At 35.9% G+C, this 26,988-nt stretch overlaps 1 protein-coding gene across 1 annotated transcript in view; it reads right to left on the reverse strand.

Annotated features, from left to right (window-relative positions):
- Window positions 1–1,675: 1,675 nt before the first annotated feature.
- The window catches only part of LOC121379679, a 179,487-nt gene continuing 154,174 nt past the window's right edge, over window positions 1,676–26,988 (reverse strand). The window contains exons 67-76 of the mRNA XM_041508328.1: window positions 25,359–25,523; window positions 23,543–23,707; window positions 22,379–22,543; window positions 19,358–19,519; window positions 15,972–16,088; window positions 14,737–14,844; window positions 11,531–11,645; window positions 10,791–10,978; window positions 9,563–9,571; window positions 1,676–5,046 (exon numbers count right to left, since the gene is read on the reverse strand). Coding sequence (XP_041364262.1) covers window positions 5,018–5,046; window positions 9,563–9,571; window positions 10,791–10,978; window positions 11,531–11,645; window positions 14,737–14,844; window positions 15,972–16,088; window positions 19,358–19,519; window positions 22,379–22,543; window positions 23,543–23,707; window positions 25,359–25,523 — 1,223 coding nt within the window. The 3' untranslated portion in view covers window positions 1,676–5,017. The remainder of the gene's footprint in view (window positions 5,047–9,562; window positions 9,572–10,790; window positions 10,979–11,530; window positions 11,646–14,736; window positions 14,845–15,971; window positions 16,089–19,357; window positions 19,520–22,378; window positions 22,544–23,542; window positions 23,708–25,358; window positions 25,524–26,988) is intronic.

Raw genomic sequence — 26,988 nt, forward strand, 5'->3', positions numbered from 1 at the left:
TTACGGTAACATAGACTTGGTTGATATTTTCCCTATTAAAAAATACTCGTGACGAATCCTCTTTAATGTTTTTCACTAGTGGAGGTATTAATTTAGTAGTACATTAATCAATTTAATGGTCCTGTAAGGTCTTTTTTAATGTTCTTTGATTTTTTTAATGCGGTTTTTCTTTAGTTGCACATCTTTAATATATCACTATGCAATATACTGCTAGTCATTTGTATAACAGTTTTGGCATGTACACTGTACTGTACACAGTTTATATTCTGAATGGATGATTATATGGTTGCAGATTGTAAATTTGCAATAGCAGAACCTGTCTGTAGTTAGACGGATGGCCAAAATTTGTAGACTAGAGCAAGTGTAATGTGTATGGTAAATCTCTAATATTATTAATAATTTGCATTAAATCAAATTAAAATCTGCCAAATATAGTTACATGGTATGACTTGTACATACTGGTAAATACCAGTACACTGTTGTAATAACTGTATTTGCGAAATTACACAATATGTATGTTTGTTTTAGTGAAATATTAAAAAGTGTTTTACATAATTGTTAAGGTATTGTTAATGTTAAAAAATACCAAAATGGTTATCGTAAGAATAATAAATTATTCTACTAACATTTGTTTTTTCTTTCCTTTGATTTTTATTAATAATGATATAGACTGGTGGTTCCAAACAATAACACTTCTTTCATGGCACTGCATGTAACATGGAATCATATTCATACACTTAACTTTGTTTGCCACCCAATAGCTGAAGTGTATTTGTATGTGCTGGGGGTGGTGTTAAACATTCATTCAGGTACATGTATGTAACATGGCAGTGGTGAAGTGTGTATGGTGGGTTGTATGATTGATCTCCCAAGATGGATATGCATGTACATGTACCAATTTGGGATTTTCTCATTCCAACCAGAGGGGTGGGACATAACCCAGAGGTAAAGCTCTTGCCTGATGCATGGTCTTGCGACATCGATCCCCATCAATGGGGCCACCGACCCATTTATCGTTCCAGCCAATTAACCACGACTGGTATATCAAAAGCCATGATATGTGCTGTTGTCTTTGAGACTGCATATAAAAGATTCCAAATGGAAAAATTTAGCTCGTTTCCTTTCCATGACTTCCATTTGACTGATGATTTATAAATCTATGTTCTCTAGTGGTGTCGTTAAACAAAACAAATTTCTTGAACTTTGATGGGATGTGTTACATGATGGTAATAATGCATCCATTGGATACTATGGACTAACCAAATCCACGACTTGAATTGGACATGGTTGTACATGTATGGTATTAGCATGTGATATCATTTACATGATATACCATTTCAATTAGTTCTTCATTAACACCTATTAAAGGCTGTGGTATGTGTTATACTTTCTGTGGGAGAGTGGAGATAAAAAGACTCATTGCTGCTAAATGAAAACGAAAACCAATGTGGCTATTGGGGTTTCTCTGCACATTTTATAAACCCAAATGTCGTAAATTCTAGTACTGATAACGCCCTAGCTCCAAGCTGTTGATTAAACAATGTACTGGGGTGTTACCAAACACACATTCCTTTCATTTTTACATAAAAGTCTAACCATCTGTTCTAGTACTTGGGAATTCTTAACTGACCCACATGTTTTCACCCTATCTAAAAATGAAACACAAACAATAATAAAATGTTATAAAAATATATTTTATTATATGTGCATAATATCAGTGGAATATTGTTTTCATAAACTCATGTAGTAAACTCGACCATATCTTAAAAATTAAAAAATTTCTATTTAACAAATAGCAAATCAATCTGAGGCTTATCAGGGGTTAAACCACTTGAGCCAGGGGTGTGTAAACGTGTTTGGTGGGGGCTCACTCTTTTCATCCTTTCCATTAGCTGTGACTCTCTCCCTTCTTCAGATTAATCCAACACTAAATGAAAGTTACTTTTATTCATAAAAAAACCGCTTTTTATGGTCATTCTAACACTACAAGCAGCATGCATATACTGGATAAAGTATTGGCCTCTTTGATAATGCTATATTGCACATGAAACTGTCCTAGAAACTTATATATACTGAGGTCCAAAAGAAACTATACCAAGAAACATTAATTTAAATTTCCTTTGTAATTTGGATAAAGGAAATGGAATGGTGGTTAAATGTGTTTGTGTTTTTATGGAATGAAATTATGTTCACAACATGCCAAAAAGACCATTCCCATGAATATATATATTTTTAAACAAGCAACATATTTAGTATTTTCTTCAGTAATCTCTCAGCCTTGGTATAGTTTCTTTTGGACGTCAGTATATTTTCTGGCCTCTACTGTAATGAAAAGAAAAATGTAAAGACAAACTGAGACTATGTTTATGAAAACAAAAATGTACATGACTTCTAAGCATTAAGCTAGTCATTGGAAATGTTTTATTTGTCAAACTAGAGGAAGATATATAATATATATATATAATTACATATGAAAATATATATTCCACAAAATATGGATTGGCGTAGATGAAAACTAATGCATGTTTATAGAATTTTACAACATAATAATTATTTTACAGCTAACCCTTGGCATTTTGTTCACTCCTGTAATATACATACCACTATGTATTGATTCAAAAAATCAAAAATGATGAAAATGCAATACATGTATATACTCAAAATATTTGTACAACTTTTAAGGTTTGAAGACTTTGTACATTAAATGTATTTTTGTCATGGAACTGCAGTCTTCTAAAAAAAAAAACCCATTTAATCTACCTGTACATGTATCTTGTGTTTACTAAGCCAGATCAAAAGGTATTATACTGAATTTATTCAACATTAAAAAATAATGGATGGCTATGAGATAAACAAAACAGCAGTGACAAAAATATCTGCAAACCCATCCTGAAAGTATTATAAAATTAAAAATGTTATAATTATAAATCTTAGTGCAAAAGACAGTCACTATCTGTCTAGGTGAATCAAGATATAAAAATTTTATAAAAATTACACCAATTAATCTTTTTCACTTGATAGTACATGTATTACACACTCGGCTAATATACACAGTGTTTCACAATTCTATAAATGGTTATCATTGCTTATAGTTTTCATGCTGTGTTGAATGAATCACATGTTTCATGCTGTGTTGAATGAATCACATGTTTCATGCTGTGTTGAATGAATCAAATGTTTCATGCTGTGTTGAATGAATCACATGTTTCATGCTGTGTTGAATGAATTCATTAAATTAGAAAGGTGGAAATTAGAATAAACACCGTATATATCAGGTCTCACAAAACTACTGGGTATGAAACTACACTGCAAAAATGTTAAATATACATAATTAGATAAAAATTAACAAACAAGTTGTACTCTGAAAAAACACTCATTAATTTCAAATATTAACTCACATATGCACCGTCATAAAACTACAGTAAGTTATGTAATTTCAGTTATTGATTTGTTTAACAAATTGAAATGACAATCTGGAAAGGTACTATAGTTTTCTCATCCGAATAAACAAGTAAAAATACCAAACATTTATAACGTGATTATGTCTACATTTCAATGGATTTAAATAATTAGCATAGCTTTTACACACCAACTAAGTGGTTAGCATTCAATGTTCACATTACAGCATGGAAACGGTTATGCTTTTTCATGAATAATTGGTGAAATTTTTCTTCTTCAATTTTGTAATACACAAGTTAACTAAACTGTGGCCATGTTAAAATAATTAAATGCAGAGACAGTCACTTTGATGAAAAATACACATACATACTTTAAAATATACAAAAATTATATATACATAGATTTGGTTATGACATACAGAAAAAGAGCAATAAAGACCCCATGTATGTTTTTCTTTTTTTTCTTCAATAAAATAGATATTTCAACTTTTGAACTAAAATTGACATATATACTATGCTAGGTATTAATGGTACAAGCAAACTATTAACGGTATGAATACACATATATGAACTCACCTAAAAATATATCACTTCTTAAAAATCCTCTTTAATAGTACAATATGAATACTTTAAATTTATGACTATGAGAAGATAATCTCAGATTCTCTGCATAATTCTTTACTGTTCTTTTTCTGATTTTTATATATTTTGTTATAAACTGTATTTTTATATAAATGTGGAAAATAATCCATAAGACGTCTATGTACACCCGGCATTGAAGTACACCTTCTGGCATCCTCCATCTTGTACCACATATAACACAATGTATAACCTTGGTGGATTTCTTCTGTGAAATACTCGATGTGTCAGCAATTTATCCAGGATTTTGTTGCCAATATCCCATGTCTGATGGGATTGGGAAAATTAGCGTGAGTAAATCATACGTGCGATATTTTTGTCAGGTCACTGAATGATGCAGTACACCACTGTTAGAATACTTTATTAGAACAGATATAATTATATATATTGGGAATTTTTAACATAGAAATTGGGAATGTTCAGTGCCACTTTCTGTTGGGAAGAGGCCGATGTTCGGACCCACAAGATGCTTGGATAAATACCTGTGTGTACTTGTAAATAGGTCAGAGATTTGTTAATTTTCTAGCCTTTTTTTGCTTAATGTTTTTCAATGTTTTTCAGTACATTTCAGATTGATATTCAGCCTAACACTACAACTTACAACATTCATGTTTATTTAACAAGATTGTACATTGACTTGATTTACCAGCAGTCAAATATGTACCTATACATACACAAACATTTAACCCAAATATGAAAAAGAATGTGGCAAAAGTAAATGGCAAACATATTGTTTCTAACCATAATACTACTACATGTTTCATTAAATTCTTATCAGATTCTTATTCTGATAAAATACATGACTTTTATCAATCTTCTACAAAATGTCCTCTTTGTTTTGTACTTCTTTTTAGACTTTCATAATAGCAAAAAAATATCAGCCATACATAACATGAACGATATACCACATTTCACTGCATGGCAAACTGAATAAAATTCATAATCTCATGTTCAACTGTCCAAAAATTGTTCAGATCCTTTTATGCTTTGTAAATGGCTGGATCATCATCTGCAAAAAATAACAATAAAAAATAAAATTAATAATGAAACATAAATTAATATACAGTATAAAATAAACATTTGACTTTATATTAACATACAATGTATGCCCAGTATGTATTTCTTTTTGTGTTTAAAACCAATAAAATAACTTGTGGTATTCCAAATATATATACTCAAACTGGTACATACAATTTTGACAGAAATACATCATGTACACATGGTCTGATAACACTGACAATTGCAGATGGTTAAATTGCATTCATTAATTTAAAGCATCAGATTAATTCATGGATAAATGGCTGAAGGAACATGCATACTAAAAGAAAAAAGAAAAAAGGAAGCAATATTTCTTTAATGACAACTCAATAACTGGTGTCTAACACCTAGCTGAAAGAGAAAAACCTGCTGCCACTATGTACCTATGTAAGGTTAGTCATGATAAACAGCAAGGGATCATTCCAACAGGACAGTATTTAATATACCAGTAGTGGAACACTGTTTGGGATGGGAAACACTCAAAATGCACTAAAGATGCTCAACCCTGCAACACACTGCACCTCGGACAAGTGCTTCACCACTAAACTGAAGGAATGAAGACGTAGTACATTTTGTTCATTACTACTGAACATACATTTTAGAAAACTGTTTGGCAAATTTAAGGACTATGACATTGACCCCAGACATCCCAGCACATTACAAAGTATAGCCATTTTTTGTCTGACATGAGTAAATGTTTAACACCACTCCAGCACAAAACTACATTACCTATCAATTACAACACTTAGTCGAGATAGAGAGAGTTAAAGGTTGTTTTGTTTAACAACACTACTAGAGCATATTAATTAATTACTCATCAGCTATTGGATGTCAAACATTTGGTAATTCTGACACGTAGTCATCAGAGGAAACCCACTACATTTTTCCTAATGCAGCAAGGGATCTTTTATATGCACTTTCCCCACAGGCAGGAAAGCACGTATCACAGCCTTTGACCAGTTCTGATGCACTGGTTGAGAAAAAAATCCAATCTGTTGAATGGATCCACCTAGATGGTTTGATCTTGGATGCAAGCACCTCATGCGAGCACTCAAATGACTTAGCTAAATCCCACCCTAGATAGATAGAGAAGAAATCCACTACCACCACAGAATGGATCTGTTATGTTGCAAAATAAATGAAGATCTGATTTTACATGCTAACTACATGTGTACACAGAGTTCGACAAACACTTATCCATTTGTCCTGACAAGTGATAATAAATTTATAATGCTGTTTTATTTTTAACAATCAAAAACATTGTCCTTGCTCTTGAATAAAACTAAATTTGTAATGTATTTGTCCGATGGACCAGCTAAATATTCTTCTATTTCTATCACTCTATACATACACAACAGCTTTTTTTTGGTTAACAAATTAGTACTGTATAATAAAATGGAATATATTTTATTTTTTCACACATGAAACTGAGAGGACATACATGTTCTGATTACATCTAAAGTCCGAACCAAATTATTAGCAACTACGATAAATTGCTCTCCTACATTTATTTTTCGTTAGATTTTACCCACATTTTGTCCACTCAAAATCTTGAAAAAACCATTACAGTGACACAGATTCCACATACTAGATTGTAACTATATATGTCACCTATACTGAATTCACTGTGATCACATAGGGCAAAAAGCATGTAATTTTATGCCGCTACCATTTTACCTTTTTATGGAATACTCTTCAAGAGGGGTGAAAGAATATGACTTAATCTAACAACGTCATAACGTGTTATGATATAAAAGAAACATGATGACGTCATATTAATTTTGTTAAAGTCTGTTTTGTTTAAAGACGCCACTAGAGCACATTGATTTCATATTAATTATTTCACATACTTTGAAGGCTTTCACCCCTCTTGAAGAGTATTCTATAAAAAGGTAAAATGGCAGACGGCAGAAAACTGCATGTATTTTGCCCTATGCGATTTCAACAAAGTTGATATTGGTGACATCATTACAGTCTCATTTGTAGAATTTTTCACAATTTGTGTCTGTACAAAATATGGGATAAATGTAACAATAATTAAAGGTAGGAGAGTAATTAATTTATCGTAGTTGTTAACAATTTGGTTTGGACTTTAATTGCTAAATTTTTTCCATTAGCAGCAAGGGCTCTGTGATATGTACTTTCCTATAGATAGGAAAGCACATACCACAGCCTTTGACCAGTTGTGGTGCACTGGTTACAACAAGAAAATACCCAATCAGTTGAATGGATCCACTGAGGTGGTTTGATCCAGTGACACAAGCACCTCAGGTGAGCGTTAAACCAACTGATCAAAATCCCGCCACTGCCCATATAAAGACCATGTAGTTAAATGGCACTGCTCCAACCCCCCATCTCTGAAGCTGGAGGGGCCACAGTATGCTGTGCCTCACCTCCACCCCATCCAGTTGAAAAATGATCAAATGTGGATTTAAATGAATATATATTTGTGTTTTTAAATCTGACAGTTCACAAGAATGTAGCTCATAATAAAGCATAATGATGATTAAATAGCAATAATACATTTTGATAGTAGCACACATATAAAATGTTGATTATTTTACAAGACAATATCTAATATGTAAGACTATATTAATTAACACACAAATATATAACTAAATGTATATGGCCTAAATGTCAGTAGACAAAGAACAAAACATAATTATGACACATGTTTGAGAACAGAAATGTAATAGTTGAAAATACCAATGCCCCAGGAAAGATGTTTAAATTCAATATGTAATATTGTAACCTTTACTCACAAGCAGCTATATATAAAGGTGATTATATCACAGAGAGGCTGTGCAGTAATTAAAGTTGTGTTTTATATTTTCACATTTTAAAATGTGTGTTTTTAATGTTGGCAGTAAATTTGTACTGGCTGGTTTGTGTTGTTAAAAAAACAGAAAGAAAAAGATGTAAGCAGTAGCATCTTACCAATTTTGTACAAAGATTACATACATTTTATTTCTTAAAGCTGCAATCTCATTTATTTAACAGTTTTAATATTTCAATACAATAGCCTGAATAGGTCACCCAGTTTAATTACCATATGTGCTATCCTTCGATCTCCATTAGTTGCTATATTGTATCTCTAATCAAGTCATGTAACATGTTTTGGGCTTGGGACCTTGTTTTAAATGATGGATGGACAATAAACATATTAAAAATATATTCTCTGGACAATAGTCATTTCACATATATTTAATTTCAGAAAGTTGTTTCGGGCCATGCGTTGGAAGTAACTATGCCAGTGTAAAGGCAGTGCAAACCAATTGTTTAGAATTTGAAATTTATTCCTCTACGGAATTAAGACTATGTTTATAAAGTATTAAAAAACTTGATATACTGTTGGTTAACAATTTAGTGAAGATTAAAATGTGCTTTTACATTCATGGTAACACTTAATTGTGCAGCTAAGTTTTGATTTAAATGTTTATGGTATCAAAAAACTGGAAGTTACCTGTACTATCCACTCCCCCTCAAAATAAATATATAAATACATAAAATAATTAAAATAAAATAAATAAATAAATAAATAAATAAAACATAATAATTTTTAAATCATAAAATACTGTTCAAGTATTAAAAACTCAAAGAAAATGTGTATTAAAAACTCAAAGAAAAATTACTAACAGGTTATCTTAGATTTGGATTAAAAATATTCTGCAGAGGTATAAAGTTATAATCCAACATAAATAAAGTAAAATGTCATATAAATGATGAATAAATCTGCGAGTAATAATATGCATGTCATACTATTTGTGAAATGAGTTTGCTTTAATTTTAGCCAATGATCATGATAATATAATATTCAGCTTTAAGCAAATATAGATACTGAGGTACAGGTAAACAATTATTCTTGTTTACATAAAGAATTAATTAGATTAATAATAAAAGCCTTGTGCTAAAATAAAATTAAGTCTGAAAAATTCAAATAAAAACTAGTTGGAAAATTTTCATTGTAAAAAAATTATTAGATTTGGTTTCGTTCCAGAAAAAAACAAGACATAATATATGTAAATCTCAGTAACATTTCTGGGAATTCTTTAACATTTTAGTTAAACCATTTATGGGGTTTTCTAATGTTATTTTGGACCCAAATTTAATTTATAAAGAAATGTGTCTGTCAAAGTTTCTTCTCAACCATCTGCTTCATTACATACACTCAACATTGCAAAGAAAGAGTTAATTAAGGCAATTTAAAAAGGTTACTTGAGCCCACACCTACTGTTTAAAATTTTAATGAGGAGTTAACCTACCCCAAACTGTGATCTCAGAACTCAGAACAGAGTATCTGCCAATCAAAGATTACAATTTCAAACTATATATCGACATGCAACACTAAGTTGATAAAAACACACAAGACTCATTAAGACAATTAAAAACCATATTTCTAGCTCAAGCAGAACTTGTATACAGTTTCATATCCACAACACCACAAACTACTTGTTCTACTTGTTTATATTTCTGAGCCTCATACTTACATCGCCTTGCTGTAAAATAATTATAATTTTTCTAAAATTTGTTCTTTTCTCAAAATTAAACACGTTTAAAGGTAACATCTACTAGCAAAAACATAACAAATAAATAAATTAATAAAAAAAAAAAAAAAAAAAAAAAACCCCACTAACACAAACATTTCTACATGCCATCTTTGAATTGGTGTTATTTGCAGTTAAGTTATTTGCATTGTATTATCATAAATGGTGAACAATAAAGTGAGGTGAAAATAAAATAATGATTGTTCAATCAGCACTAAAATATGTTAAGTTCGATACTTGATCTACAGAATGAGCAAAAAAAACCCACGACACACTACCGGCCGCCAGCACATGGCTAATATTGATTAGTCTTGAATTTTTTAATGGCTATGCACCAAACAGAATGGCACATATCAGGCCAGACAAGGAGAACTGATTAGAATGACAGGAAACTGAAAGAATGTCTACTGAGAATGATCCAGTTCACAACCCACCCAATCCAAACGATTCTGCCAAAACCATAAATATAAGTTATATAGATATTTTGGGATTTGCAGAAGCACGGAATTGTGTTAAATTTGCAGTCTGCACACTCAAATAAATATTCAGCATTTCTGATGAAGTCTATTCTACTTTGTAACAATTATTTTATGCAAAATAAAAAAAAGCTGAAATTAAGCAGATCCCTCAAATTACACAATTAGATATTATTTGAATTTGTAACTTTTCTAGCTTTATATATTATACGTGATTGTCATGACAACAAAAATCCCTACAGTAAAATGCAAAAAAGGGACAAACATACCCCATCCCTAAAACAGATTGAAATATTCAAAATATATTCCCCAAAATTAGGATTTGTTTACCTTCTGTGTCATTTTTTAACAGTTTACTTTCTTCCCATGCAATGTTCAAAAGGACATAAGAACACCCCTCCCCACAACAGCCTATGTGTAATTGGGAGTTATTGCTAAGTGATTACTATAAACATGGACGTATCTACTAAATAATTATTGTAAAACATAGGCAGAGTAACAGACCTAAAACTACTTATGACTAATATAAGATCGAGGCAGAGTTAACTAATCTAAAACTACTAAATGCCTAACATAAAAAAGAGGCAGAGTAATTAATCTAAAACAATCTACTAATTGACTAACATAAGATGCAGAATAACTAACTTGAAACATCAACTAAATGACTAACATGAAAAAAATGCAGTGCAACGAACCTGCAACATTGTAAACTGGGTTCAAATATGATGCCTCATGTTGCTGTGGTAACATGTATCGTCCTCCAGCTATAGAGGGCGGTTTGGTTGGGTACATCGGAGCATTGTCGTAGTTCTTGGTTGACAGACGCGTGGCAATGCTGGCTCGATCATCATAGTCATTCAAAGGCCTCTTTGACTGTCTCTTCCTACACAAATTCACAAATCTCCATTTAGCATGTACACAGAATTAACGAAGGTGTTGAGGCTCATTCTCCACCTTTTCCTAACAGTAAACTTGAGTTGAAGTAGTAGCACAGTGCACTCTAATAAAAACATTTTGATATTACTGTCAAAAATCTTTATCCATAGATGACTGACCCATTGATGATTATTCTTTTACCTATGTAAACGAATAATCATCAATTGGTCAATCATTTAACATGTTTACATCCACTGTCTTATCAATAGCCTGTCTTTTAAACACAGCCTCAGAATTTGTCAGAAAATGAGTGATTGGTGACGTGATAAGGCTATGGAATTTTAAATTTTAATTACGCCCCCCCCCCCCCCCCCCCCCCCAAGAAACAAAAAAACACACACACACACACAAGAAAAAACCCACATTATGAGGAAAAACCCAACATTAATACCAATGGGAATCATAATACATAATAGTAGGTGCATTTAAACTTAAATCCAAACAGGAATGTGTTTGCATTATGAGGACTAACAGAATAAGATATTCATTGTTAACAAACCTGGCCATGACACAGATGCAGACAACGATCATGATGATGAAGAGCAGTATGGCAAGGACGGTTACCACGGCAATAATGATTGTTTCCTTTGTATTTGGTGACACACTCTGAGCAGCTGAAAGCAGAATTCATGTGTTGTTTGTTATACATATCAAAGATAAAATTACCAGTAACTGACAGGGAGAGGTTGTTTGTTATACATAACAAAGGTAAAATTACCAGTAACTGACAGGGAGAGGTTGTTTGTTAATTATACATATACAGGGCTAGCTTCTAGATTATGGTAGCCCCACACCCGTGGCTAGTGATATTCAATGTTGGGCTAGTAAATAACTACTATTACCATGCCCAATGGCTAGTGGAAAAAAAAGTTGTTAAATGCTGCATTTAAGTCTAGTTTGTAAATATGAATACCCTGACTCCACTTCCACCCCCAAATCTTAGTGTTTTTAATCCCTTTAGGTGACATATCTGATTATTACTATTAGTAAAATTGCATTAACTTAAAGTACAGAAGGGCTTGTGGATTTTAAATTCTGTCTAGTAAATTTTTAAATTACTAATCCAATGGCTACTGGATTTTATAAAAATTCTAGAAGCCCTGACATATAGAGAATAAATTATCAGTAGGTGAAAGCGATCAGGTTGTTTGTGATACAAATGAAGATAACATTACCAGTAGGTGAAAGCGATCAGGTTGTTTGTGATACAAATGAAGATAACATTATCAGTAGGTGAAAGAGATCAGGTTGTTTGTGATACAAATGAAGATAACATTACCAGTAGGTGAAAGAGATCAGGTTGTTTGTGATACAAATGAAGATAACATTATCAGTAGGTGAAAGCGATCAGGTTGTTTGTGATACAAATGAAGATAACATTACCAGTAGGTGAAAGCGATCAGGTTGTTTGTGATACAAATGAAGATAACATTATCAGTAGGTGAAAGAGATCAGGTTGTTTGTGATACAAATGAAGATAACATTACCAGTAGGTGAAAGCGATCAGGTTGTTTGTGATACAAATGAAGATAACATTACCAGTAGGTGAAAGCGATCAGGTTGTTTGTGATACAAATGAAGATAACATTACCAGTAGGTGAAAGCGATCAGGTTGTTTGTGATACAAATGAAGATAACATTACCAGTAGGTGAAAGCGATCAGGTTGTTTGTGATACAAATGAAGATAACATTATCAGTAGGTGAAAGCGATCAGGTTGTTTGTGATACAAATGAAGATAACATTACCAGTAGGTGAAAGCGATCAGGTTGTTTGTGATACAAATGAAGATAACATTATCAGTAGGTGAAAGAGATCAGGTTGTTTGTGATACAAATGAAGATAACATTACCAGTAGGTGAAAGCGATCAGGTTGTTTGTGATACAAATGAAGATAACATTACCAGTAGGTGAAAGCGATCAGGTTGTTTGTGATACAAATGAAGATAACATTACCAGTAGGTGAAAGCGATCAGGTTGTTTGTGATACAAATGAAGATAACATTACCAGTAGGTGAAAGCGATCAGGTTGTTTGTGATACAAATGAAGATAACATTATCAGTAGGTGAAAGCGATCAGGTTGTTTGTGATACAAATGAAGATAACATTACCAGTAGGTGAAAGCGATCAGGTTGTTTGTGATACAAATGAAGATAACATTACCAGTAGGTGAAAGCGATCAGGTTGTTTGTGATACAAATGAAGATAACATTACCAGTAGGTGAAAGAGATGAGGTTGTTTGTGATACAAATGAAGATAACATTACCAGTAGGTGAAAGCGATCAGGTTGTTTGTGATACAAATGAAGATAACATTACCAGTAGGTGAAAGCGATCAGGTTGTTTGTGATACAAATGAAGATAACATTACCAGTAGGTGAAAGCGATCAGGTTGTTTGTGATACAAATGAAGATAACATTACCAGTAGGTGAAAGCGATCAGGTTGTTTGTGATACAAATGAAGATAACATTACCAGTAGGTGAAAGAGATGAGGTTGTTTGTGATACAAATGAAGATAACATTACCAGTAGGTGAAAGCGATCAGGTTGTTTGTGATACAAATGAAGATAACATTACCAGTAGGTGAAAGCGATCAGGTTGTTTGTGATACAAATGAAGATAACATTACCAGTAGGTGAAAGCGATCAGGTTGTTTGTGATACAAATGAAGATAACATTACCAGTAGGTGAAAGCGATCAGATTGTTTGTGATACAAATGAAGATAACATTACCAGTAGGTGAAAGCGATCAGATTGTTTGTGATACAAATGAAGATAACATTACCAGTAGGTGAAAGCGATCAGATTGTTTGTGATACAAATGAAGATAACATTACCAGTAGGTGAAAGCGATCAGGTTGTTTGTGATACAAATGAAGATAACATTACCAGTAGGTGAAAGAGATCAGGTTGTTTGTGATACAAATGAAGATAACATTACCAGTAGGTGAAAGAGATCAGGTTGTTTGTGATACAAATGAAGATAACATTACCAGTAGGTGAAAGCGATCAGGTTGTTTGTGATACAAATGAAGATAACATTACCAGTAGGTGAAAGCGATCAGGTTGTTTGTGATACAAATGAAGATAACATTACCAGTAGGTGAAAGCGATCAGGTTGTTTGTGATACAAATGAAGATAACATTACCAGTAGGTGAAAGCGATCAGGTTGTTTGTGATACAAATGAAGATAACATTACCAGTAGGTGAAAGAGATCAGGTTGTTTGTGATACAAATGAAGATAACATTACCAGTAGGTGAAAGAGATCAGGTTGTTTGTGATACAAATGAAGATAACATTACCAGTAGGTGAAAGAGATCAGGTTGTTTGTGATTACAAATGTAGATAAAATTACCAGTAGGTGAAAGAGTTCAGGTTATTTGTAATAGATATAAGCATGTACAATTACCAGTAGGTAGAAGTTAATAAGTTTCTTTGCTATACAAACTGAAGATAAAAAGTGGGTTTCTTCTACAATATTCTTGACAAATGAGACAAACTGACACCTAAAAACAGCCACTGGCTAAATGTACTGGACTGAGAAGTCTACAGGCAGATTTCACTCAAGTTAAAATAAGTGTATAGGAGCTGATGCCAGGACACAAACCCAGTACTTATACCACTTTTAAGGCCAATGGTTTTACCACAATTATCTCAGAGAAGCAAATATGGCAGAGGTTGTTGTAAATCTAACTGATACCTTTTCTGGTCTGACACTGGTCTCCTGTGTAAATGTCATCACACAAGCACTTGATAGGTGGTCCCCTGACACACTCGCCCGTATTGCAGTATTTGTCGTCACATTTATCTGTAAACAAGCAAACGGGATCATAAACTGGAGCAATCATAAACTAAGATATGTGTCAAATGCCCATTACACAGCTTTTGATTGGGGGCATATCTTTGTAAAATGTATATGAAACTGGATCAACAGTATTTGATGAGAAAGAAAAACCCATAAAAGTAAAACATTTTGCGTGGGACCAGTAATAAAAGTAAATAAAGAAAAATAGGTCTATGAGGTTGCTATGATTGCATTGAATTAAAATCAAATAAAAGTTTTGGACCAGAAGAGAATACTAAAACTAAAGTTGAAAACGTCAAAATGTTACTGTGAGATTTTCACATCCCCATAGGCCCTACACCCCAAAGTTTTGTTTCAAAGCACTTTACAACGATATAAGCCCAGGATTAGTGTAGTAAGGTGAGATAACCATATTGCTTACTATCATAGGTGGTGCTATATCAGTTTCAGATTAGCATTTTCTATATTAATTATATGGACCCATTTAAGTTGTTGTAAAGGATCTTTTAATTATATAGACTCTTTTATTTAATAAATGTTTACAGGTGAAGCGAGTTAAAAAGCTGTATTATATTCTGTATTTTAGATTGCTGTCTCTAAATATAGAGCTTCATGCTTCTTTTTGTTTTTAATAAAAAGAAAGAAAGAAATGTTTTATTTAACGACGCACTCAACACATTTTATTTACGGTTATATGGCGTCATGCAGACATATGGTTAAGGACCACACAGATTTTGATAGGAAACCTGCTGTCACCACTTCATGGGCTACTCTTTCCGATTAGCAGCAAGGGATCTTTTATTTGCACTTCCCACAGGCAGGATAGCACAAACCATGGCCTTTGTTGAACCAGTTATGGAACACTGGTCGGTGCAAGTGGTTTACACCTACCCACTGAGCCTTGCGGAGCAGTCACTCAGGGTTTGGAGTCGGTATCTGGATAAAAAATCCCATGCCTCGACTGGGATCAGAACCCAGTACCTACCAGCCTGTTGACCGATGGTCTAACCACGACGCCGGTTTGTTTTTAATAAGGCACTGGCACAAAAACTAGCACTAAGAAAAACATTGGCTATTGTGCAACAAAGAATAAAAAACAAAAGACAAAACTAAACATTGTCAGTACTTACGGATGCAAGTGATTCCATCTCCTGTGTAGTCAGAGTTACATTTGCATACAGAGGCTGTTGGGGTGTTAACGCAGGTGGCATGCTCCGAACAGTTTGGTTTGTTCACGTCACAGAGACCTATTACAAAATATTGCTTGCATTATTATTTGTCTAGCACTGGCTAGAACGAGAAATAGACCACTGACTGGGATCGAACCAAGACCAACTGCACATTAAGCGATCGCTTTACCACTGGCCTGCGTCCAGCCCTCAGTACATAATAAAGCTATACACAAAATTCAGTTGTGGTGCACTGGCTAGAACGAGAAATAGACCACTGACTGGGATCGAACCAAGACCAACTGCACATTAACTGATCGCTTTACCACTGGCCTGCGTCCAGCCCTCAGTACATAATAAAGCTATACACAAAATTCAGTTGTGGTGCACTGGCTAGAACGAGAAATAGACCACTGACTGGGATCGAACCAAGACCAACTGCACATTAACTGATCGCTTTACCACTGGCCTGCATCCAGCCCTCAGTACATAATAAAGCTATACACAAAATTCAGTTGTGGTGCACTGGCTAGAACGAGAAATAGACCACTGACTGGGATCGAACCAAGACCAACTGCACATTAACTGATCGCTTTACCACTGGCCTGCATCCAGCCCTCAGTACATAATAAAGCTATACACAAAATTCAGTTGTGGTGCACTGGCTAGAACGAGAAATAGACCACTGACTGGGATCGAACCAAGACCAACTGCACATTAACTGATCGCTTTACCACTGGCCTGCATCCAGCCCTCAGTACATAATAAAGCTATACACAAAATTCAGTTGTGGTGCACTGGCTAGAACGAGAAATAGACCACTGACTGGGATCGAACCAAGACCAACTGCACATTAACTGATCGCTTTACCACTGGCCTGCATCCAGCCCTCAGTACATAATAAAGCTATACACAAAATTCAGTTGTGGTGCACTGGCTAGAACGAGAAATAGACCACTGACTGGGATCGAACCAAGACCAACTGCACATTAACTGATCGCTTTACCACTGGCCTGCGTCCAGCCCTCAGTACATAATAAAGCTATACACAAAATTCAGTTGTGGTGCACTGGCTAGAACGAGAAATAGACCACTGACTGGGATCGAACCAAGACCAACTGCACATTAACTGATCGCTTTACCACTGGCCTGCGTCCAGCCCTCAGTACATAATAAAGCTATACACAAAATTCAGTTGTGGTGCACTGGCTAGAACGAGAAATAGACCACTGACTGGGATCGAACCAAGACCAACTGCACATTAACTGATCGCTTTACCACTGGCCTGCGTCCAGCCCTCAGTACATAATAAAGCTATACACAAAATTCAGTTGTGGTGCACTGGCTAGAACGAGAAATAGACCACTGACTGGGATCGAACCAAGACCAACTGCACATTAACTGATCGCTTTACCACTGGCCTGCGTCCAGCCCTCAGTACATAATAAAGCTATACACAAAATTCAGTTGTGGTGCACTGGCTAGAACGAGAAATAGACCACTGACTGGGATCGAACCAAGACCAACTGCACATTAACTGATCGCTTTACCACTGGCCTGCGTCCAGCCCTCAGTACATAATAAAGCTATACACAAAATTCAGTTGTGGTGCACTGGCTAGAACGAGAAATAGACCACTGACTGGGATCGAACCAAGACCAACTGCACATTAACTGATCGCTTTACCACTGGCCTGCGTCCAGCCCTCAGTACATAATAAAGCTATACACAAAATTCAGTTGTGGTGCACTGGCTAGAACGAGAAATAGACCACTGACTGGGATCGAACCAAGACCAACTGCACATTAACTGATCGCTTTACCACTGGCCTGCATCCAGCCCTCAGTACATAATAAAGCTATACACAAAATTCAGTTGTGGTGCACTGGCTAGAACGAGAAATAGACCACTGACTGGGATCGAACCAAGACCAACTGCACATTAACTGATCGCTTTACCACTGGCCTGCATCCAGCCCTCAGTACATAATAAAGCTATACACAAAATTCAGTTGTGGTGCACTGGCTAGAACGAGAAATAGACCACTGACTGGGATCGAACCAAGACCAACTGCACATTAACTGATCGCTTTACCACTGGCCTGCGTCCAGCCCTCAGTACATAATAAAGCTATACACAAAATTCAGTTGTGGTGCACTGGCTAGAACGAGAAATAGACCACTGACTGGGATCGAACCAAGACCAACTGCACATTAACTGATCGCTTTACCACTGGCCTGCGTCCAGCCCTCAGTACATAATAAAGCTATACACAAAATTCAGTTGTGGTGCACTGGCTAGAACGAGAAATAGACCACTGACTGGGATCGAACCAAGACCAACTGCACATTAACTGATCGCTTTACCACTGGCCTGCGTCCAGCCCTCAGTACATAATAAAGCTATACACAAAATTCAGTTGTGGTGCACTGGCTAGAACGAGAAATAGACCACTGACTGGGATCGAACCAAGACCAACTGCACATTAACTGATCGCTTTACCACTGGCCTGCGTCCAGCCCTCAGTACATAATAAATTAATAAGCATTTTTTATTTAACGACAAAAACCAAACTGCAAAGGGAAGATTCACCTAATTTTAATATTATTTGAAGCACTAATTTTGATGGGCAATCTTAATTTGTAATAATTTATACTACTCTTGCTTTATGTCCTGGAGGATTGGTAGGAAAGGGTTAGGTCTCCCGCCACAGAAAAAATTATTTAAAGATTTTATTTTATTTTATTGGGATGGTGCCGGTCCCATTAAATGAATGAATGAATGGATGTTTAACGACACCCCAGCACGAAAAATACATCGGCTATTGGGTGTCAAACTATGGTACTGGTCCCATTGAAAGCTTCAGGGGCAGGGGGAGACCAGTCAGACCTAATCTCACCCTATGGACTAAACTACCTATGCCTAACACCTCACTATTCATTAGCTTCAACCCCCCCCCCCCCCCCCCCCCCCAGCCCTACACGCCAAACCATTGCCTGCTCTGTTCTCAACACCAGCTAAAGATATTGATATACTTTATTACGTGCCAACATATTTTGCCCCAATCTCTTGGAAAAATTCCTGAGAATGCCTATGCAGTGCAAACAGACTTGTGTTAGAAACTTAACTGTTTTATAAGCAAGGGCTTTTCAAAGGAATTTTACACTACTGAGCAGATCCCAGAAAATGGTCAATTATTTCCCACAAAAACAGATAATACTGACGTGACCATGTACACATATGTATACCCAAACCCATTCACTGACAGTTATCAATGACATTCAAACAGAGTTTGATAATAGAAAAACATGGGCATCTCAAGTTGTAGATTTAACACTTTATTGTACCTTGGCAGTCAGATCTTGAAGTTTTGCCAGGTCCATTGGTGAAATATCCACCGGGACATGTTTCACATGAAAAGGATTTTGAAGCACTCTGATATTTGTTGACAGGGCACATCTCACAGGCACTTGTTGTGCTGTTAAAGAATTGTCCTGGAATACATGGTGCTGGAAAGAAAAACGTTTGATAATTTCATAATTAAGATATATTTGGTTCTAACATCATATTAAACCAGACACCACAATAAAGTGTAATACATATATGGTATGTGTTAGCTCCATTTAAAGAACAATTTGTAAAGAACTTGCTTGTGATTTTGTAAGTGGCATGCTTGATATATACTCTTCAAAAAAAGAAACGCAAAACCACATTGTCGTAACATTTGGAGAATTGATTTAATTATTGAATGGTGAGTCCGATAATTACCAAATGTTGCAGGATTGTTCACAATTCACTCTAGTCCATTGTGAGTAAGTGATAGGACACACCACCAAGGTCAAGGTCATCTGGAGTCAATACCGGGTGTGGCCTCCGCGTGTGTTGACAACTGCCTGGCACCGCCTGCCCATTGAAGCAACCAGAGTACGGATGACATCCCGGGGGATGGTGGCCCACTCGGCCTGCAAGGCTGCTGCCAGCTCGGGCAGGGTCTGGGGCTGTGGTTGTCGCTGTCGGAGGCGTCGGTCCAACTCGTCCCATAGATGCTCAATTGGGTTCAAATCCGGTGATATCGATGGCCAAGGAAGGACATTAATGTTGTTGTTCTGTAGGAAAGCCGTTGTGAGACGTGCTGTGTGAGGCCTGGCGTTGTCATGTTGGAACACTGCGTTGGCGTTGGCCATAACTGGAACGATGTGTGGCCGGAGGATCTGGTCAATGTAGCCCTGTGCATTCAGGTTGCCCTGCACGTGGACCAGGTCAGTTCTGCCAGTGTGTGAGATGGCTGCCCACACCATGACACTACCCCCGCCGAATCTGTCCACTTCCTGCACGCAGTTTGCCGCATAACGTTCACCACGACGCCTATACACGCGACATCTTCCATCGTCGGAGCAGAAATCGGGACTCGTCACTGAACCACACCTGTCTCCATCGCAGTTGAGGCCATTGTCGATGAATCTGGCACCACTGCAGTCGGAGTCGACGGTGTTGTGGTGTTAAGATGACACCTCGAACTGGACGTACGGTCTGGTCGGATATCCTGCGCAAACCTGGTATTGCTGCGGCTGTGGAGGTGGCAGTAGTCAATCGTTCCCGAAGGTGGCGTACCCGGATGTAGCGGTCCTGCCCGGGGGTAGTGACCCGTGGTCGACCGGATCTAGGGAGGTCACGTGTTGATCCATGTTGCTGGTAACGGTCCCACAGTCTGGAGATGGTGCTTGGGGACACATGGAATGCCCTGGCAACGGCCGTTCTGGATTCGCCTGCGTCTAGTCGGCCGATGGCATTGTTTCTCTGCGGTTCACTGAGACGTGGCATGTCCTGGATTGTCAACTGTCGGCCAGATACAGAGGCCAGGCAAGCGAACACCCTGCACTTTTATACTGTCGGTGTTCATGTTGCACGTGCAGACAACGCACATGCAGTGGTGACATGGTTTGCACGTGGCTGCGTTTTTGCGAATATTCACATTTTGGAACTTTATTATTGTACAGTAGCTGCGTTTTATCGAATGTAACCGTGGGAATGTGTTTGGGACATGCAATGACCTTATATTCACAAAGCATGAACCGGTAGGAAACATAAAATCGGAGTTATAACCCATTTGTACCCTTTTGCGTTTCTTTTTTTGAAGAGTATATAAATATCAACTTTGTATACAATAACAAAAATATTATAATTTTTGTTTTTGTGGTTGAAAAAAAATTGCAAAAAACAATATATATATATTAAGAATGAAATTACTAATCTTGTGTTTTCGTATCGTCAATATCATACATTAAAAATGAAAAACCTATTGATTATACATAATACTACCATAAAGGAAAATATTTTTGCATGCTAATATTTTACGATATGTTTTTGCAGGAAGTAAATTTGTTTTAGTACTAGCAATTAAAAGAAAGAAAAAAAAATCCTTTAATACCATATATATTTGTTCATTGTTATACCAGTCTACCCTATATATCAGTAATGAACAGTCACTGTATACAGTGTATGTTTATGGTACAAAAAATGTAGGTAGGTATCCCAAAACATCAACTGTGCATGTGCTATACATTAGTACCGATGCCTTCTCCATTTACTAGTGATATAAATTATTAGTTGGGATAATAGATCATTACTCCACTCATATCATCCACAATTTACAAGAAGTACTGAGCAATCTGCCATTCCTCATTTCCATTAAATCAGCATGTAAAATGTATCTCCATAAATTAAGTGTACAGGTAAGTACAACACATTTACTTATTATGATAATAAATGCAGACCCAAATGTCAGAGAGAATTACTCTTGCGGGGAATAGAGTTCACCATTAATTATAATTTTGTGATTTTCATGTGAATTTTTTCTGCAAAAATATTTCCATTTTTGGTATATTTATTCCTAATACTCAAGAGTGGCGCACATTTTTGTTGTATTTTTTGTATCTGTGAAATTTGTTGTATCTATGGAAATGTCCTTGACAGGTGAATCTGAGAGTCTGGCAACCATGTTTTTACACTGTACCACCTGATACTGATAAGGGATGAAGGGAAGTTTTATTAAACGACACACTCAACACCTTTTAATTACGTTTATATGATGTTGGACATATGGTTAAGGACCATGCAGATAATGACAGGAAACCTGCTGCCACCATGCAATGGCCTACTCTTTCTGATTACCAGCAAGGGATCTTTTATATGCAGACAGGATATTACTCACCACAGAATTTGTTACACCAGTTGTGGAGCACTGGCTGGAATGAGAAATAGCCCATTGGGCCGACTGTTACGGATAGATCCTAGACAGACTATGTATCAGGCGAGTGCTTTACCAATGGGCTATATGTCCCAGCCCAGCTGACTAATAAAACACTTACAAACAGAGCATTCACTGGATGACACAGCTTTCACTCCTTGTGTAGTCAATCCATTGCTGCATGGGACACACTGCCATGACTTTTCACTGTCACGGTATGTACCAACAGTACAATCCACACACCGGTCATTTCCCTCATCCAGCTGTTGTCCAGATGGACAGTTACCTACAAATAAAAAGTTTCCATGCAAATTCAGTACTGGTTACTGGAGACAGACCAGGCCCGTAGGAACGACGTCTGGAGTGGAGGGGCACCTCTAGTGAGCAATGTTTTTATTTTTATATAGAGGACCAAGAAAAACCCCGTATATTTTCACTGATTGGGGGGGGGGGGGGGGGGGGGGGGGGGGGGGGGGGGGTGGGGGGGGGGGTGGGGGGGGGGGGGGACAGGTGCCTCTCCGGTTGCCCCAGTTCCTATGGGCCTGCAGAGACAGAGACACATACAATGAGATACAGAAACAGAGCCACATCAGGTTTACATGATATTGCATTAACATCTATTACAAAACAACTGATTAACCAATAATGCAAGTATACTTTGATTAAACATTTAACATGGAATAATATATGGATATAGAAAACAAAACATATATAATGTTTTTTCTTTTTAACCAAGACATAATCTTTTGGGGGGGGGGGGGATTTAACTTTGAAATTAAATATTTGATTTATAAACAACTTTAAACAAAAGGAACTCCAAATCGAACGAGGGCTTACATTTATACTATCTATGCTTCATAGATTGTAATTTAAAAAAAAAAAAAAATCAAAAGAAAGATTTCACTCCCATTTGTGTACTGTTCACAGATACTTATAGGATATTAAACGAGCTTCCATTTCGTATATCATGTTTATATCCCGAGTGAAATAATTTTCACCTGTCACAAGCTTTAGCAGTGACAATAAAAGTTTTTTCACGAGGGACATAAACATGATAGGAAATGGTAGCAAGTATAATATCTTATTCATTACCTATAATCAAACTTAATTTGTATCACTAAACTCGTTTGGTTGACGTTCCTGTAAGGTTGTAGTGCACTAATCAATGAAATCATTGTGTGATGTCGAAGTGTTACGTCCCACTTGGCCTTCTAGTGGGACGTATCACTTTGATATGTACCAAGATATTAACCATAAGGGTAATAAACTATATATTACAACATACGGATACAAGCTGAATCAGAAGTGCTGCCTTCCTCCTTTGTGGTGTAGTTGTTTGAACATGCGATACATGTGTCTTTCCATTTGTCATTCTGGTAGGTACCACGCTTACATTTCGTACAGAGGTTAGTAAATGTATTTCGGAAGTATCCAGGCATTGTACAGTTTGCTGTAATACATAAACATATAACAAAATATATGAATAGCATACACCACATAAAGTAAACTGAATTATAGATTGTATTTGGGTAAACCTTAATAGTTAAAAAAATTATTTGTAATAAAACATTTCACAATATCCTTTGCTTTGACATCAGCAAACATTTTGTTTTCAAAATCTTGATTAGCAATATTTCTAGTTATGTAAACATTGATTAGCAAGTAACTGTTTACTGTTTTAAAATGTGTAGTGATCTCTGAAACGTACGTAGTGAAACGTGATGTGATACTGAACAAAATGTTCAGATGTCCTGACCTTGTCATGTGATACATAAGATAGCATGGTGATTCCAAATTGGAATTTAGTTCCTTATTTCAGTAAACTGTTCAATTAATTCTTAGGCATCCAGCTTTACAATCAGAAATTTTCATCGTGTCCATTGCCAAATGAGGCAATTGCTAACTTTCATACAAAGTGGCTACAACATTAAATTGTTTTTGCTAATAAAACCGTCTTTAAATTAGCCACATTTGAAGAATTTTCAAGGAAATACTCTACAATATCTGAAAACTGGCTAAAACAAAATTTGTTCTAGAAAATGTTAACACTGAACCGAAACTCTAAAATGAAATTTGTTATTTTTAATCTACTTCTTTCAATTTCATAATGTATGAAAACAACTAAAGTAACACTATTTTGTAATATGGGTGTAATATGTTATATAGACATCCTAGTCAAACTTGATCAAGCTGTAACTGTGTCAATAATGGGTAAATTCCCATGAAATTCAAACTCGATCTGTAACTGTACATGCATGTGTGATAAAGTTATATAAACAAAGAGTACCGGTGAGGTACATGATATGCCAGTCAGGAGTTTGATGGAAAGCCATAGATATTAATGAATATGTTACGGGTATGATTCAATTCTAATTATGTGAAATGTTTGCAATGGGATGGATGAACAGTAAATGGTGCTGGCTTCTTCAAAGGCTAAATACAATTTTCCTATGATGTTCAGAATATAGACAAATTATTGGATCATAATAACCTAGTAATAGTATGCAATACACCACCATCCAAAGTTGTTCCTACATGTGATGTCTGATCATCCTGTATGCATCTGTATGCAAGATATGGTCCAGACAAGAAAACCTTAACAGGCAGACGTATGGGTGGAAGGACGGATGTATGGACGGACCATAATACGACCCATCATAGACGGACATATAAAAATGTCAGATCACAGTCTCGGGGCATTGCAAAAAAAAGGTTTGGGCCAGATGGATAGACAAAGAGACAGAAGACAGACAGACAGACAGACGGAGATAACACCTATATGACATTTGGCATTGTTTTATGCTACATATTACATAAAGTATAGTATTTTACGCTACATATTACATAAAGTATGTGCTCATTAACAGTTACTATAACTATTTTAAGTTTAAAAAAATGTCCATAGTCCTTCCCATAGCTATGGCATTTACTACAAGCTATTTATTTCTGAGCCAATTGTTTTCTAAATTGCACAAATTTTTTTGTTTGTTTTGTTATTTACTTTTCTTCTCACATGAAACCAAACTGAAATTATTTACAAAAGACATTTTTGTTGGAGGATGGGACTGACTATAGGTTTATATCATATTTCCACTACTCACCAATAGAACAATCATCCACCGTGGTAGCTCCTTCTCTGGCAGTAATTTGATTATTGCGACAAAGTGTACACATGTACTTCTCTCTGTCTGTATTATCCTTGTAGTAGCCAATTTTGCATTTGTCACAAACTCCATTGATTAATTCCTTACCTGGTTGGCATTCAACTGCAAAAGAATAAAAACCGAGTAAATTTATTGCTGGGCTAATAAATATTTTCTGAAATTAATTTTGTTTTCAAAAATATTTTAAAAAAAGTAAAAACATATAGATTTTTTGCTCAAGCAAAAGTTATTTTCATGGAGAGTCATGGGGGGGGGAGAGAGAGAGAGAGAGAGAGAGAGAGAGAGAGAGAGAGAGAGAGACCCACAGAGAGAGAGAGAGAGAGAGAGAGAGAGAGAGAGAGGAGAGAGAGAGAGAGAGACACACAGAGAGAGAGAGAGAGAGAGAGAGAGAGAGAGAGAGAGAGAGAGAGAGAGAGAGAGGGGGGAGAGAGAGAGAGACCACAGAGAGAGACAGAGAGAGAGAGAGAAGGAGGAAGAGAGAGAGGAGAGAGAGAGACGACACACAGAGAGTGAGAGGAGAGCTTGAGAGAGGAAGAGAGAGAGGAGAGACACAACACAGAGAGAGAGAGAGAGAGTGGAGAGAGAGAGAGAGAGAGAGAGAGAGAGAGAGAGAGATAGAGATTATAACATTTTGTCCTGCAACCACTGTTTCTATTGACAGAATACGACGATGGATAAAGCAAAGTCATATTTGAATAGTAGCAGGATATGACGTTTGACATCATGTGACGTCACACACATAGCTACATTACAAAATTGCTCATTTGACCTCTTGGTCATCTTACAATGTGGCTGAAATAACTGAAATAATAGATTTTCCCCTTAATTTTTATGGTCTGTGGGATAAAGATACCCGGTAATAACTAGTTATCGACATCGGATATCAGGCCATTTAGGCTGTTCAGGCTGAATGAGAAATTCCACTTGGCAGAGCCTCATGGAATTTCCCACTCTTACCTTCACAATATAAAGCAGATATCTGACATCATTAACTAGTTATTCTATGTATAGTTTGCTACATACAGTTTTAGTTAACAAAGAAAATATACTGAGTCTTAATTGTGTAATACAGGTAGTTATACAGACATCCTCAGGACCAAGAAAAAGGTTTGGTTTTAAGGGGTGTCCGCTTTACAAAGGGTTTGGTTTTGAGAGGTTTCATTGTACATGTATATTCATTTTTGACAGAAAAATAGTTCTGAGATTTGACGTCAGAATTATTGTCTTATACATACAATTGAAGTAGCTCATGTTAAATTAATTCACCATGAAATGTTCTTGCAGTTATACATATATTTTAACACATAAGTCCTCGATCAGTGGTGTGGTGGTTACGTTTTTAGCTTTAAAGCTGTTGAGTGCTAGCTCTAACCCAGAGTGACTGCACACCTTCTTTTTTACAAAATAATCAACAACCTCTGTCTAGGACACAGCCAATATCTATGCCTAGGACAGCCTTAATTGAACACAAAGTAACAGACAATCCTTATAATTTAATGTGAAACATACTTGCTAGTAATGACATTAAAAGTTCATATTTTATTTTGAATTATTTTTCGGTTTTTGA

The sequence above is a fragment of the Gigantopelta aegis genome, chromosome 8 (assembly GCF_016097555.1).
Source record: "Gigantopelta aegis isolate Gae_Host chromosome 8, Gae_host_genome, whole genome shotgun sequence".
Lineage (NCBI taxonomy): Eukaryota > Metazoa > Mollusca > Gastropoda > Neomphalida > Peltospiridae > Gigantopelta > Gigantopelta aegis.